Here is a 16,030-nt window from a genome sequence, read left to right as displayed (position 1 = left end):
CTGAAGGAACTGAATATGTCGGACAGCATCCATGGAGGGAAATAAACAGTCAACATTTTGGATTGAAACCCTTCATCTGGACTGAAAGATATCTCTCCCCCACCCCATTTCAAATCCAGATGAAGGTTCCCCACTTGAAATGTTGATTGCCCATTTGCCTCCACAGATGCTGCCTGACTGATTGAGTTCCTCCAGCACTTTGTGTGTTGCTCATGTGTCATCTGCTTGCTACTGATCAATTTGCCTTCTACCAGAACCACTCCATCCAGACCTTCTTTCAGACCTACTCCTGAGTGGGTAGTTGGATTTCCGAGTACGTTTCTCTGTGACTGCCCTTGAAATCAGTATTTTGGCTGAGTGTAGCATTAACTACCCCTGATTAAACTGAGAATTAATGATAAAGTGACCATCTATTACTGGCCTTGTATAAACATGGATGATGGTGTTATCCCCATCCGGATCCAAGTGGGCAGTTCGGGCTTCCTGACGTACTGCCTTACTAGCTGGTTCTGTGCGTTTCTAGGAGGAATGAAGCTTGAATGATTCCTGCTGGAGGATGAGATGCCAGCGGTTCAGTTGTTGTGTGCCAATCCCTTTGTCTGTATGTCAGATAGCACAGTTCTATGGCTGCCTGTTTAGTGAAGTGAATAAGCTATTCTGGCCAAGCACAGTATATGGCAGAAATCAGCTGAAGCCTAAAGAGAAGAGGCATTTGCTTTAAGGTTTCCTTTCTTTATTTTGTAAGTTCCACCTTCCTTTTCAGCGTTATTGGGTTTTGAGATGGTCACTGTTTCTTCGTTATGTGTTACTGCTGTGTCCATTTCTCCAATTTATCAATCCCACAGGAATATAATACAAACCACAGATAACTGATCAACCATGTTCAGAAATTAGCACAAAGCCCATCCATCTGTCCAACTCCATTTCCTCCCTCCCGCGCATACACATGCACAATGTTCACCAGTCCGCCATTAGGGATAAAGTCATGAGAAAGGATGTAGAGCTACCAGTAACTTGGTCAGAATCTGTGCATTTTTGTAAGGCAATCCAGTGTTGTTCAACTGTTGTACGGTCTTCACTCACCTCATCCCTCCAGTACTCCAACTTCCTCCTTTTTTTTTGTCTTTCTCCATTTCGGAATTGTGAAATTAGTTGTCTTGTGGCAGCTGTACAATGCAAGCCATTAGCCAGAAAGTAAATTGGTATATAGACAGATAAATAGTGCCAAAAAGGAAGGGCGAGTAGTGTTCATGGACCATTTATAATGGCAGAAGGGAAGAAGCTGTCCCCAAAACATGGAGTGTAGATCTCCAGGCTCTTGTACCTCCCTCCTGATGGTAGTAATGAGAAGAGGGCATGTCCCAGATGGTGGGGTTCTTTAATGAGAAACCACCCTTTGAAAATGTCCTCAATGTTGAGGAGGCTTGTGCCCATGATGGAGCTGGCTGACTCTACAATCCTCTGCAGCCTGTTTCGATCCTGCTCATTGGAGCCTCTGTAACAGGCAGTGATGCAACCAGTCAGGATGCTCTCCACTGTACTTCTGCAGAAACGTGCAGGGCTTCAGCCTGAAACATCAACAGTTCCTTTTCCAACCCCCCCCCACCCCCACACAGATTCTGAGATTTACTGAGTTCCTCCAGCAGATCGATTGTTGCTCCAGATTCTAGCACCTGCAGTTCCTTGTGTCTCTCAAAAATGTGTGGGTTTGCAAGCTTAACTAGTTGCTGTAAATTCCCTCTCGTCTTTGAGTGAGTGGTTGTTTCTGGAGAGGAATAATGGAAATGTGGGTGAATAGGGTAACATCGTAGCACAGCAGTTAACGTAAGATTGCTACAGCACCAGCGATCCGCGTTAAGTTGGGCCATTGTTTATAAGGAGTTTGTATATTCTCCCTGGGTTTCCACAAGTGCTCTGGTTTGCTCCCACATCCCAAAGATGTACAGGTCAGTAGGTTAATTGGTCACAGAGGTGTAATTGGATGACATGGACCCATTGGGCCAGAAGGGCCTGTTACTGTTTTGTATCTCTTGAGCTTAAATAAAATGGGATTAATATAGGATTAACGTAAATGAGTGGAAAACAAACCATTGGAGGAACTGAGTGGGTTGAGCAGTGCCTGTAGGTGCAAAAAGACCAGATTGAGAGCTTGCATAAGGGGGAGATAGACAGTATAATGAAATGAGAGGGAGGGGTGAGGCAGGGGCTGGTAGGTGACAGGTGGATCCAGGTGAAGGGATGGGTGATGGGCAGATAGATGGTGACAGTGTGGATTCAGACAAGAGCAGCTGGTAGATGATAGGAACAGGTAGATGAAGAGAGGGATAACATTTTTAAAAGGAGCAGGAAAAGGATAAAGTGAAGGTAATGGCAGAGGATGCAAGTACTAAAATATGATGAGTAAGGAAGGTGAGTGGAACCAGATAAAGGAGGAATGATAGGCAGATGGAACAGTTGGTGTTGGGAGAGGGGAACTAATGGATATAGTGTGTGGGTGATAGGCAATGGGACCAGTTGGGAGAGGGAAGAAACTATTGATCAGATGGAGAGAGAAAGGAGACAGGGAGTGCGGGTATTCTGAGGATGGAAAGTTCAATGCACTTACCATTTGGTTGTAGACAACCCAGGCAGAATAAGAATGTCTTCTTCTATTTTGAATTTGGCTGCACATTTGCAGTGGAGAAGGCTGGGAATAGATAGGTCAGTGTTGGAATGGGAAGGGGAATTGGAATTGGTTTATTATTGTCACATGTACTGAGGTGCAGTGAAAAGCTTGTCCTGCATACTGTTCTTACAGATCAAATCATTACACAATTGGTTGTGGTAGTACAAGGCAAAACAATAACAATGCAGAATAAAGTGCAACAGTTCAGAGAATGTGCAGTGCATGTAGACAATGTGGTGCAAGGTCAAAATGAAATAGATTTTGAGGACAAGAGACCATTTTATCATACTAGGGAAGCATTCAATAGTTTTATAACAGTGGGGTAGAAGCTGTTCTTGAGCTTGGTGCTAAGTGCTTTCTGGCTTTTGTATCTTCTATCCTATGGGAAAGGGATGAAAAGAAAATGTCCAGGATGGGTGGGGTCTGTGATTATGAAACCGTAAGCTATAGGAGCAGAATTAAGCGATTTGGTCCGAGTCAGCTCCACCATTTCATCACGACTGATCCATTTTCTTCTCAGCGCTAATCTCCTGCCATCTCTCTATATCCCTTCATGTCTTGTCCGATCAAGAATCTATCAGTCTCTGCCTTAAATATTCATATAGACTTAGCTTCCATAGCTGCCTGTGGCAACAAATTCCACAGATTCAACACTCTCTGGCTAAAGAAATTTCTCTTCACCTTTGCTCTAAAAGGACACTCCTCTATTCTGAGACTGTGTCCTCTGGTTCTACATTCTCTCACCACAGGAAACATCCTCTCCACATCCATTCTATCAAGACATTTCACTTTGTTAAGTTTCAATTGGGTCACCCCCCATTCTAGTGAATACAGGCCCAGAGCCATCAAACACTCATCGTATAACAAGCCTTTCAATCCTGGAATGATTTTTGTGAACCCCCTTTGAACTCTTTCCAGTTTCAGCACATCCTTTCCAAGATAAGGGGCCCAAAACTGTTCACAATCTTCTAAGTGAAGCCTCACCAGTGCTTTATAAGGCCTCAACATGACATCCTTGCTTTTATATTCTAGTCTTCTGGAAATGAGTGCTAACATTGCGTTTGCCTTCCTCATCACAGACTCAACCTACAAATTAACCTTTAAGGGATCCTGCACAAGGACTCCCAAGTTTCTTTGTGCCTCAGATTTTTGAATTTTCTCTCCATTTAGAAAATAGTCTACCCTTTCATTTCTTCTACTAAAGTGCATGACCATACACTTTCTGATACTGTATTCCATCTGCCACTTCTTTGCCCATTCTGCTAATCTGTCTAATTCCTTCTGTAGCCTCTCTACTTCCTTAAAACTACCTACCCCTCCAGCTTTTTTTCTGTATCATTCGCAAGCTTTGCAACTAAGCCATCAATTGTATCATCCAAGTCATTGACATATAATGTAAAAAGAAGCAGTCCCAACACAGACCTCTGAGAACATCACTAGTCACTGACAGCCAACCAGAAAAGGCTCCCTTTATTCCCTCTCTTTGTCTCCTGCCAATTAGCAAGTCCTCTACCCATGCTAGAATCTTTCCTGTAATACTTGTTAAACAGCTTCATGAGTGGCACCTTCAGCCACCTCTCGTATTGGTTGCTTTACTGAGGCAGCAAGAAGTATATAGACAGGGCTGATTTCCGTGGAGTCGAAATGGCATGAACATTCCCTCCCACATCCCAATGATGTGTGGGTTTGTAGGTTAATTCATGACTGTAAATTGCCCCTAGTGTGTAATCTGGGATAGAATCTGGGAGTGGGAGGAGAGTTTATCAGAGTGTGGGGAGAATAATAAGTGGGATCCAAAGTACATTTATTAGCAAAGTATGCAGTTTGCAACCCTGAGATTCATGTTCCCCACAGATTCCCACAAAATAAAAAAAAGCATGGAACCCATTCAAAGAATAAACATCAAACATCCCCCTCCACGCAGTGCAAAAAACAGGTGAAAAACACAGAATATAAAACACAAAATTGAAAGAGTCCTGCCATATTCAGTTTAGATCAGTGTTCGTTATCTGGGCCACCCCGATTCAAAATTACCCAACATAGCAACAAAACAAGGAGTGACTACAAACCAGAAACACATTATAATGTGCACTCCAGAGTCCAATCCACATACCCTGTCGATTAAACCTTGCACAAAACCCATAACTCCAGCACCATCTTCTGACAGCATCAAGGGGAAGAGAGAGAGACCATTCAAATGCAGGGACCTTCCTTTGGGAGCAGTGAGAGAGAGAGAGAGATCGTCACCTGCAGACACCTTCCTCCAGCAGCAAGTGAGAGGCTGGTAGATGGAGCCGAACACCTGCTTGCCTCAATGATTTCAATCTTCCTCTGCACTTTAATCAGTGAGATCTCACTAATTAAAGTACTGTAGTCAGCATGGTTTCCTCAAGGAAAAATTTTGTCTGCCAAATCTGTTGGAATTCTTTCAAGATGTCATAGCCTCGGGCCTCCACTCCATCCTGTTCCACCTTAAAAACGATGCCTCGTACACCAGGATGTTGTCCAATGATTTCAGCTCTGCATTTAACACAATCATTGCTCAGAGGCTGGTGGGTGAACTGTCCTCGATGAGACTCGAACACCTCTCTCTGTAACTTGGACTTATTGACGGAAAGACCCCAGTCAGTCCAAGTTGGCAGCAACATCTCAAGCTCCATCACGCTGAGCACTGGTGCCCGCCAGGATTATGTGCTCAGTCTGTTGCAATTCACACCCATGACTGTACTGTCAGATTCAGCACAAACCACATCATCAACTACAGATACAACAGTAGATGGCCTCATCAATACCAGTGATGAGTTGGCATACAGAGAGGAGGTAGAGATGCTTATCAGATGGTGTGAGAACAACAACCTGAGTCTCAACATAGACAAGATGAAAGGGATGATTGTGGACTTCAGGAAGGTACAGACCAATCATTCTCCATTGCACATCAGTGACTTTACCGTGGACAGAGTGACGAGCACCAAGTTTCTTGGTGTGCACGCAATGAACAGTCTACTGTAGACCCACAATACCTCCTCACTAGTCAAGAAAGCATGGCAGTATCTACACTTTCTGAGAGTAAGGTGTGCAAGGCTTCCCACCCCCATTCTAACAACTTTCTGCAAGTGCAACATTGAGAGTCCTATCTGTCTGCATCGTTTTGTGGTATGGAGGCCGCAAGGCTTCGGACTACAAGACAGTAAAAACCACTAAGAGAATCGCTGGAGTCTCCCTCTCCCCTGTTTGTGACATTTACCGGGAGTGTTGCAGGCGAAGGGCCCAAAGCATTGTTGAGGATCCACTACCATCAGGAAGGAGATAGAGCAACATCAGGAGTAGGACTGCCAGACTGGGCAGCAGCTTCTTTTCACAGGCTGTGAGACTAATGAACACCCTGCCACCCTGAGCTCTCATCACTAGGACAGCGAGTTGTTTGCTGTTGACCTCTGCTGTGCTTTACTACATGCATTTTGGATTATATTTTATTAACTTATTTAAGGTAATATTTTGGTTTATGTGCTGTGTGTGATATATGTTGTGTGGTTGCATCATGGTCTGGAGATGCGTTGTTTTGTTTGATTGTATGTATGTACAGTCAGATGACGATAATCTTGAACTTAACCTCAACTTAGCCCTGGAGGGAGAATCTTTGGGTTAAGAGTGCAACCTTCAAAATAATAGCTTTCCATTTGTGCTATTGGTTAAGGTGCATTGAGTGAGCATTGCAGATTGCTTTGCAAAGAATTTCATATCTCATTTAAGTTTAAACAATAACCTTTAAGCATAAATGTGTATTGTCAGATTGGCACATACTTCCTAATAAAGCCATTGTGACACGGATAACACTGTCAAATAAACAAAGTTACAGTTCGGTTAGACATCTTTGATAACTGGTAAGATATATTATATCAGAAATTTAAGCAGGTCAGATTTACACAGACCTGGGCTCTCAATGTGAGCAGTACGAAGCAGACATGAACATTTTACCCAGGGGTAGGCACATCTGATGATACACCATTCCCACCTTGTGAACCCACCACAACATGGTCTATACCCAAAACCTTTTGGCTCTTGGAGAAAAGTGTAATTGTTTCATCAATAAGAAGTAGACCGAGGATAATTTATTCAGACCACGGATAATTTAAAGGTCTGTTGCATTCACTTATTAAATACTAAAATATTTAATGTGACTGCATTATAATTAAATAAAATTAAATATTAATTTTATTTAAATTCAGTCACTTATCTTAACATTGCTTTTCCTTGTATCTGCGGGAAACTAGATTTATATTGCACGGGGTTATTAACTTGACGTGGTTTGACTGTGCTGAGAAGAACATTTTCCTTTTTCAGACATGCCTTGTGCTTTGTTTTGCTCCCCCTTTGGGAAGGAGTCTCCCGTTCTGATTGCTGACAGAGTTCTGGATGGCACTCCCTGTGGGCCCTATGAGACTGACCTCTGTGTGAATGGCAAGTGCAAGGTGAGAGCCTACATTGAAGTGATTTGCTTTAAAATCCAGGTGTTCTTAAAACAACGGAATAATTAATCCGATGATGCTAGTTCGCAGGATAATATACACACACATTGTGTTGTTCCATCTGATGATGTAATAAAGGTTTTAGTGAAATGTTTTACTGCCTCAGAGAAAAAAACACAGAAAATAAATTTTATACAAACAGGTTAAAATCAACCTATATGATGCACTTATCCCTCATAAAGTTAAGGGTCACCATGGAGAGCATTTCAGTGTCTATGTCCAGGAATGTGCCAGTGAGGCCACACTCTGAACACCAATGAGCTACAGTGGCTTTAATGAGGTAAACAGTGGGAAATTGTTGACATTTATTGTGGGGAAAGCACTGCAGAACCTTGAGAGAACTCTGTGACTAAGGAACATTTGCATAGGAACATGGAGGGGTGAGACTTAGAGAGGTATGGACTGAACACAGGAAATTGGGACTAGCTGGGTGGGTACTGTGGTCAGTATGGACTGCTTGGGCCAAAGGCCTGTATCTGTGCTGTGTCAGTCTAGAAATCTATGACTACAGCCATTGGTTTCTTCTTATGGCCTGTGTACAGATTCATCAGGTGATGCTGCACTTCACAAGCCTGTCATTAGAATACTCTCCCAACATGATTTGAATCCAGTTTTACTACAATAACTATAAATAGGTCTGTGATCTCAGTCCTTAATGTCTTGCCCCATTTCCTGATTCCATGACCCCTTGTCCGAAACACAATGGGAAGGAGAAATATCCGCCCTTCATCCAGTCAATCTAGCTATGTTAGAGCATGGTTCAAGTTCCCTCTAACTCTTCCAAAGAATTCAAACCGAGAATAGTTAATGCCTCCTCATAGAATGATTCCAGGTAACAATCTGGTGAACTGTGCTGTACTCCCTTTATGGAAAGTATCTCATTTCTTGCGTAAGGAGATAAAACTGCACACAAGTTTCAAAGTGTATCAAAAAGGCCCTGCATAATTGTAGAAAGACTTCCTAACTTCTGTCCTAAATTCCTCGCTGTCAAGGTGAGCAAATCTTTTGCTTCATTAACTTTTTACTAACTGCTCCTTTCACCTGCATGTTTGGTTTCAGTGACCAGTGCACAAGGTCATCTATTCTCCTTATGACATCAACATTTCCCAATCTAACCTCTAAGTATTATATCAGCTTTATGCTTTTCCTACAGATATAGATAAAGTCATACAGCAGAGTCACAGGCCTTCAGCCCACCATGTCTATGCTGACCAATGTAGCCTGATCCCATTTCCTAGAAATTGACCCATAGCCTATGATGCCTTTAAATGCTCATCTAGATGTTTCTTGAATGTTAAGGCCTTCACAGCACCTCTGGCAGTGCACTGCTGTCCTACCTATCCTCGGGATGAAATAAATCCTCCTGAGCTCCAGTCTAAATCTCCTACTCCTCAGATCCAGTCTAAACCTTCTACTCCTCAGCTTAAACTTTTGTTCTTAGACATCTCAGCCATGGGGTAAATTTTTTTTACCATCTGCCCTGTCTATCTATGCCTCTAATAATTTTGTATGCCTGGATCAGGCCACCTTTGAGCCCTTTCCAACTCGAGGGTTGGGGGAAGATGGAGGAAGAGAAAAAGAACAGCCTGTCCATTCTCTCTTCATCATTGAAATGATCCATCCCAGTCAGGGAACATCCTGGTTAACTTCCTCTTCAGGTTAGCCTTCTCCACACCCTCTCCAGTTTAGTTTCCTCTGCCCCTGCTCCTGCTTAATCTACTCTGCAATTTCTTCAGATTAATCTCCTCCACATCCTTTCCAGGTTAGTCCCCTCCACAGCCTCTCCAGGTTAATCCCCTCTGCTTCCCCTCCAGTGCATTCAAACAGTGTTGACTATTGGAACTATTCATGGTATTCCAGTTGTGGCCTAACCAATGTTTTATAAAGTTGTATCAAGACCTCTCTGCTCTTATATCTTATAGCCCAGCTAATGAAACAAACATCTAATGGGTCTTCTTCAACAGCCTTACTACATGAGCTGTCACTTTCAGGAATGTTTAGACAGATATGTCAAGATCCCTTTGCTCCTTGTTTCTCCTCAAGTTCTCCATTCATTCTGTATGTTCTACCCTTGTTAAATCTCCAGAAGATCAATCAAATCACACTTAAATTTTTAAAGAAAAACAAATTCCATCTGCCAGTATTCCACTCAATGATAAATATCATTCTGTAGCCTAAGTCTGTCCTTCTCACTATCAACCCTCACCAATTTTTATGTAATCTTCTAATCATAACTCTTACATCTACTTCTAAATTGTTAGAAACATAGAAAACATACAGCACAATACAGGCCCTTCGGCCCACAAAGCTGTGCCGAACATGTCCCTACCTTAGAACTATCTAGGCTTTACCCATAGCCTTCTATTTTTCTAAGCTCCATGTAGCCATTCAGGAGTCTCTTAAAAGACCCTATTGTTTCTTCCTCCACCACCGCTGCTGGCAGCCCATTCCACGCACTCACCACTCTCTGCGTAAAAAAACTTACCGCCGACATCTTCTCTGTACCTACTTCCAAGCACCTTAAAACTATGCATTCTCGTGCTAGCCATTTCAGCCCTGAATAATTTTTTTAAAAGGTCACTCTATGCAAAGCACTTTGGGGTTAGTGTAATTGACGACTAGAACTGATCCCTGTGATAGATCACTGGCTAACAGATTTCCATTTCCATAAGCAACCCTCCTGTCAGTTGTCTCATTGCTTCTTCTGAGCTGAGACGTCCACAGGGGTCACAAGAATCTCAGATATATTGGACAAGCCTGGAGTCCTGGTTCTAGGATCCCTGCACCTGACTCACCCTAATGCACCCCTTCTTGTTCCTGACCACATAACAACGCCTTAGCATTTAATCTAAGGAGTAGTGGATGCTTCCAGAAGCAAGAGATCCAGGTCACTTTTTCTAACCTTGATGCCTGGGTGCTGGCTGCTAAATTATGGTACTGACTCTTCTTCAGTCGGTGAGCTGACAGCGATCACTGCGATTGGTGCCAGCTGTCCTTCCAATACTTATTCCATGCTACAGGAATCTGCTCCAGACTAGTCTCATCTTGTCCGGGTAGATGGGGCTCGTCAGACATGGTTGGCAGCTCATCTAGAAGGAAAACTCTGATCTCAAACCTCTGCTGCCTTCTGGCTATACCCATTCATGGGAAAGGCTTCTGGAGTAAACCCAGAGGGAAAAATCTGGAGCTGGGGGCCCTTCATTGAGTTCAAAGCTGACGGACAACTCGTCCAATCCCGTTGGTGCTAAACTGTATTGGTCTGTGGATTCATGAGCTGTGTAAAGAAGGCAGCCTACTATATGGACAACAGCAGCATGGGCACCTTGCTCTCCATATCGTACTGCAACTCGGACAGCTATGATGCAACATCCATCATCAACTCTGACCAACAGAGGGCCTCAGGAATCCCATCCTGACACAGACTTAAAGCAAGCTCTTTCACCTCAGAAGGATTCTCCATGCAGAATTCCGACTGGCTTTCAAAAAGGAAACAAATCTTTGAAAAGAATATTGGATGTGGGAAATAGGGCAGAGTCTGTATACTGTCCAGCGCAAGTATAGGTGTGAAAGGCAGAGTGAACTCTATTGACTCTAGGTAGAGGGATGTATTGATCTAATCACACAGGAGAATTTGCACCTGTGGAGTGTTTATATTGACTACTGAGCTCTCATATTGATCCTTGAAATAGCGGCTTGCTGGCCTTTTTGAAAAGGAAGTGGAGGATTATCAAAATGAGGGAATTGTTTGAAGAGCTGAAGAGGAGTAAAAAAATCAGCTGTTTCTGAGAGGGCACAGACAGGATAGCTAAACTGCTGTAATATTCCCTCCCCAGCTGTTCCCACTCTCCCTCGGTCGTTATGTCCCACATTCTCTCCCTGTGTCCGTGTCAGACTCTGCTTAGAGATGGTGTCCATGTGCTCTCAAATGATGCATGGACATTAGGGTCCTTCACAAGTTAAACCCTATTTTTGGGAGGCAGGGTCTTCAGCGCAACAGGTGCTACAATTGGGCTGTATCGCTTTGAGAGGTCAGAGGGCATGTGGTGTGGGAAGTAAGGGACATATCAATCCATTACAAGAGGAATTGTTCTGAAAATGGAGCTTTGTCTTGGAGCTCCACTCATCTCCTAAGAGTGTGTGGTGCTGGCACTCAACAAGCTCTCAAATACGTTTCTCAATAACATACAGCGAAGAGGGAAATTAAAAATAAATGAAAGTATTGTTGAAAATATCTGTCAAAAGCATCCTAACCATTCCCACTGAGCTGTTCTGTGCTTGTAAGAAAAACATGTTATCATAACAGACTGCACCCTGAATAGAACCACCACAGTATTGAACACTCAGGGTAGGAGACTCATTGATGAATTACTGAGCTTATCATCAATTGTTGAGAGCAGAAGCAATTATCACAAGAGCATTGGCAATTGTTTTAAAAAGCATGTGTGGGGACTTTACAGACATTTTATGAATTAAACGCATGCTCAAGTACAATTCTACCCTCCACCAGCAATAACACATATGTTGAAAGGTTATTATTGTATTTTATATCAAGTGTGATCTTTATGGTTTTCAAAAGTGGAGAAGGACAATACATCTTTAAACCATTGTTCTGCTTTATACAAAGACCAGTGTGTCAGAGCTTCATTAAAATAAAAGCTGCAGTGTTTACCTTGCCCCAGCAGTAATGAAGGATCCTGTGGAAATGCAATTTAATACAGAGCTCAGTCCCAGTGGAATTTAAACTAGAGACTAATGGATGATAATGTGTTTGGCTCAAAACATTAGACATTTATGTACTTTCTGGAACCAATTGAACAGAATTAGAAGACTAGAAATGCTGTAGGCTATGTTTACAACTCTTTCAAATAACTTTATGTGTGGTTGTTTTTTTTAGGAATTAAATGTTTAGATAGGATAAAGGTTTGATAACTGGAGTTCAAAGATAACTGAGAGAGCTGAATGATCCTCTATTTAGTACCGATGACGTCTCTGTTGCTGATGCAGTGTGTCATTTTTACCCTTTGTTGTGATTGGGCGTTTTTACATCATTCAGCTCTACAGTCTGATTATTTTCTGATGACGTTTATGCATTTAATTGAGATTGCCACATAATAAAAACAGCTCATCCAGAAGGCTTGGCATTCCAGAAGGCTTTTTTTTCTTTAGTCTATTGTGTCAATCGTGTAAAACTGATAGGGAGCTTGATGTATTTTGAGTAACAATAGCTAATGCTATGTCAAACAGACCAAAATCCTTCTGAATCTTTAATACCTGGCAACATTTTGATGCGTGAACTAGCAGCTCTGCTAAGAGAGTAACTCTGGTCTCAGGTCACGTGTTGCCATGTAATAACACATGATAAAACCCACACTATCCAGATCCAGCACCAGAGGATGACCTGTAATTTAATTTTGCAGTTTCATGAAAGAAGTGATAATGGAGGCACCTTTTTGTTGTTAACAGAAAATCGGCTGTGATGGAATCATTGGATCTGCAGCAAAAGAGGATCGTTGTGGGGTGTGTAATGGCGATGATAAGTCCTGCAAGATCATCAAAGGGGATTTCAATCAAAGCCGAGGAATGGGTGAGCACAGATATCAGCGGTTTCTCTCATCGGGCTTCTATCTTCTCCCTGGCAAGATGGCTTCAGTGTTCTCCATTTCTAAAGTCCACATACTGCAGTGAAGTAAACAATCAGAAACATGGAGGGTTTGATTGGTTAGCACTACAGGACCATTTGGGAATTATTTTCTTGGCAAATCACAAAACTAATCTTTGGGTTGCGTCTGGTGAAAATGAAATTCAGTACTTCATTGCAGCTCATATTAAAGTTTGACATTCTATTAGACTGCTAATATCATTGCCCACCACCCTTGGCACTGCATTTCACCCTTTCCATTCTCGGCGTAAAAAACACTACCTTTAATATATCCTCTAGACTTTCTACTAATGACCTTAAAAGGAAGTCCTCTGCTGTTAGCCATTGCCGTCCTGGGGAAAAAGGAACTGGCTGTCCACTGTATCTATGCCTGTCAATATCCTATATACCTCAATCAACTTGCCACCTATCCTCCCTCACTCCAAAGCAAATAGTTCACTTAGCCATGTTCACCAATCAAGCCAGCATCCTTAGAAATCTCTAACGCACCTTCTCTAAAACTTTATATCCTTCCTACAATGAGATTACCAGAACTGAACACAATAGTCCAAGTGTGGTGTAATCAGAGTTTTACAGAGCTGTAACATTACCTCACAGCTCTTTAGCTAATGAAGGCCAACATACCATAAGTCTTCTTAACCACCCTATCAACCTGTGCTACAACTTTGAGGGATCTGTGGACTTGGACCCCTAGGTACCTTTGTTTCTCCATGCTGCTACCTAATGTTCTGCCTTGTATCCTGTCCAAGAGTTGCAGAGTGCAGGGGTAGTGAAAGAGGTTACCACCCAACAAACTGAAGTGCCCATAGCCAATAGCTGCAGAGGGCAGGGCTGCATATGGGGTTCCTCAGGGTCCTAATGCACCTCAGAAACAAATATATTTAACTCTTCACTATCTTCAGAAGTTGGCTATCAAGGTACCCTATTGTATCAAAGCACTTCAGTGGAATGATGTAAATGAGAAATCTCAGCCCTAGTAATGGTTGGATATAGGTGTTGTGAAGCTTACTGTCATCATGTAGATGTACGTGTCCTCACACTCCTACTGGAACCACTGTGACAGCCAGTGTATCAAACCACATTCCATTACAGTGTCTTTAGTACCATTCATTAATCAATGCTCAACTGCTTTTAATTTTCTTGATAGAATGGTGAAAAGGTATCATTCAATATAACTGATACTGTTGTGGGAAAAGTCAATATTTCACTAGTGAGAAGCTCAGTTTTTAAACATTTGATAAGGTGCTGCATTAAAGACATATGTAAGATAAGGATGCATAGAGTTAGGGGTGATGTATTAGCACAGATAGAGGATTGGTTAACTAATAGAAAGCAGAGAGTTGGGCCACGTGGGTGTTACTCTGGCTGGCAATCAGTGGTGAATGGTGTGCGACAGAGGTCGGTGCTGGGCCTGCAATTGTTCACAATTAACTATCTGGAAGAGAGGACTGAGTGTAGCGCATCTAAGTTAGCTGATGATACTAAATTGAGTGGACATGGCCCTGGGTCAGGTGAGCAGCCTATTTCACTGCCCCTGCACTCTGCAGATCTTGGACAGGATATATAGTCATGGTCATACTTTATTGATCCCGAGGGAAATTTGGTTTTGTTACAGTTGCACCAACCAAGAACAGAGTATAAATATAGCCATTTAAAACCATAAATAATTAAATAATAATATGGAAATTATGCCAGGAAATAAGTCCAGGACCAGCCTATTGACTCAGGGTGTCTGACCCTCCAAGGGAAGAGTCGTAAAGTTTGATGGCCACAGGCAGGAATGACTTCCTATGACGCTCAGTGTTGCAGCTCGGTGGAATGAGCCTCGGGCTGAATGTACTCCTGTACCCAACCAGTACATTATGTAGTGGATGGGAGATATTGTCCAAGATGGCATGCAACTTGGACAGCATCCTCTTTTCAGACACCACCGTTAGAGAGTCCAGTTGTATTCCCACAACATCACCGGCCTTATGAATGAGTTTGTTGATTCTGTTGGTGTCTGCTACCCTCAGCCTGCTGCCCCAGCACTCAACAGCAAACATGATAGCACTGGCCACCACAGACTCGTAGAACATCCTCAACATCGTCCGACAGATGTTAAAGGATCTCAGTCTCCTCAGGAAATAGAGACGGCTCTGACCCTTCTTGTAGACAGCCTCAGTGTTCTTTGACCAGTCCGGTTTATTGTCAATTCGTATCCCCAGGTATTCGTAATCCTCCACCATGTCCACACTGACCCCCTGGATGGAAACAGGGGTCACCGGTGCCTTAGCCCTCCTCAGGTCCACCACCAGCTCCTTAGTCTTTTTCACATTAAGCTGCAGATAATTCTGCTCACACCATGTGACAAAGTTTCCTACCATAGCCCTGTACTCAGCCTCATCTCCCTTGCTGATGCATCCAACTGTGGCTGAGTCATCAGAAAACTTCTGAAGATGGCAAAACTCTGTTCAGTAGTTGAAGTCCGAGGTGTAAATGATGAAGAGAAAGGGAGACAAGACAGTCCCCTGTGGAGCCCCAGTGCTGCTGATCACTCTGTCTGACACACAGTGTTGCAAGCACACGTACTGTGGTCTGCCAGACAGGTAATCAATAATCCATGACACCAGGAAAGCATCCACCTGCATTGCTGTCAGCTTCTCCCCCAGAAGAGCAGGGCAGATGGTGTTGAACGCACTGGAGAAGTCAAAAAACATGACCCTCACAGTGCTCGCTGGCTTGTCCAGGTGGGCGTAGACACAGTTCAGCAGGTAAACGATGGCATCCTCAACTCCTAGTCGGGGCTGGTAGGCGAACTGGAGGGGATCTAAGTGTGGCCTGACCATAGGCCGGAGCAGCTCCAGAACAAGTCTCTCCAGGGTCTTCATGATGTTGGAGGTCAATGCCACCTGTCTGTAGTCATTGAGGCCGCTGGGGCGCGGCGTCTTCGGCACAGGGACGAGGCAAAATATAAGGTTAGTGACAAGATTCTTAGCAGTGTAGAGGAAGAGAGGGATCTAGGGGTCCAAGTCTACAGATCTCTCAAAGTTGCCGCACAGGTTGATAGGATGGTTAAGAAGACTTATGGTATGTTGGCCTTCATTAGCTAAAGAGCTGTGAGGTAATGTTACAGCTCTGCAAAACTCTGATTACACCACACTTGGACTATTGTGTTCAGTTCTGGTAAGGAAGGATATA

General features: G+C 43.2%; 1 protein-coding gene across 3 annotated transcripts in view; it reads left to right on the top strand.

The window, feature by feature from the left end:
- adamts17 (ADAM metallopeptidase with thrombospondin type 1 motif, 17) overlaps window positions 1–16,030 on the top strand; it is a 435,095-nt gene that overhangs the window by 308,404 nt on the left and 110,661 nt on the right. For all 3 annotated transcript variants that reach the window (XM_063065786.1, XM_063065788.1, XM_063065787.1), the window contains 2 exons: window positions 7,007–7,134; window positions 12,655–12,775. In XM_063065786.1, coding sequence (XP_062921856.1) covers window positions 7,007–7,134; window positions 12,655–12,775 — 249 coding nt within the window. The remainder of the gene's footprint in view (window positions 1–7,006; window positions 7,135–12,654; window positions 12,776–16,030) is intronic.

The sequence above is a fragment of the Mobula hypostoma genome, chromosome 13, assembly GCF_963921235.1.
Source record: "Mobula hypostoma chromosome 13, sMobHyp1.1, whole genome shotgun sequence".
Lineage (NCBI taxonomy): Eukaryota > Metazoa > Chordata > Chondrichthyes > Myliobatiformes > Myliobatidae > Mobula > Mobula hypostoma.
Note: the sequence above shows the minus strand (reverse complement) of the source record. Positions and strands in the feature narration are given on the sequence as shown.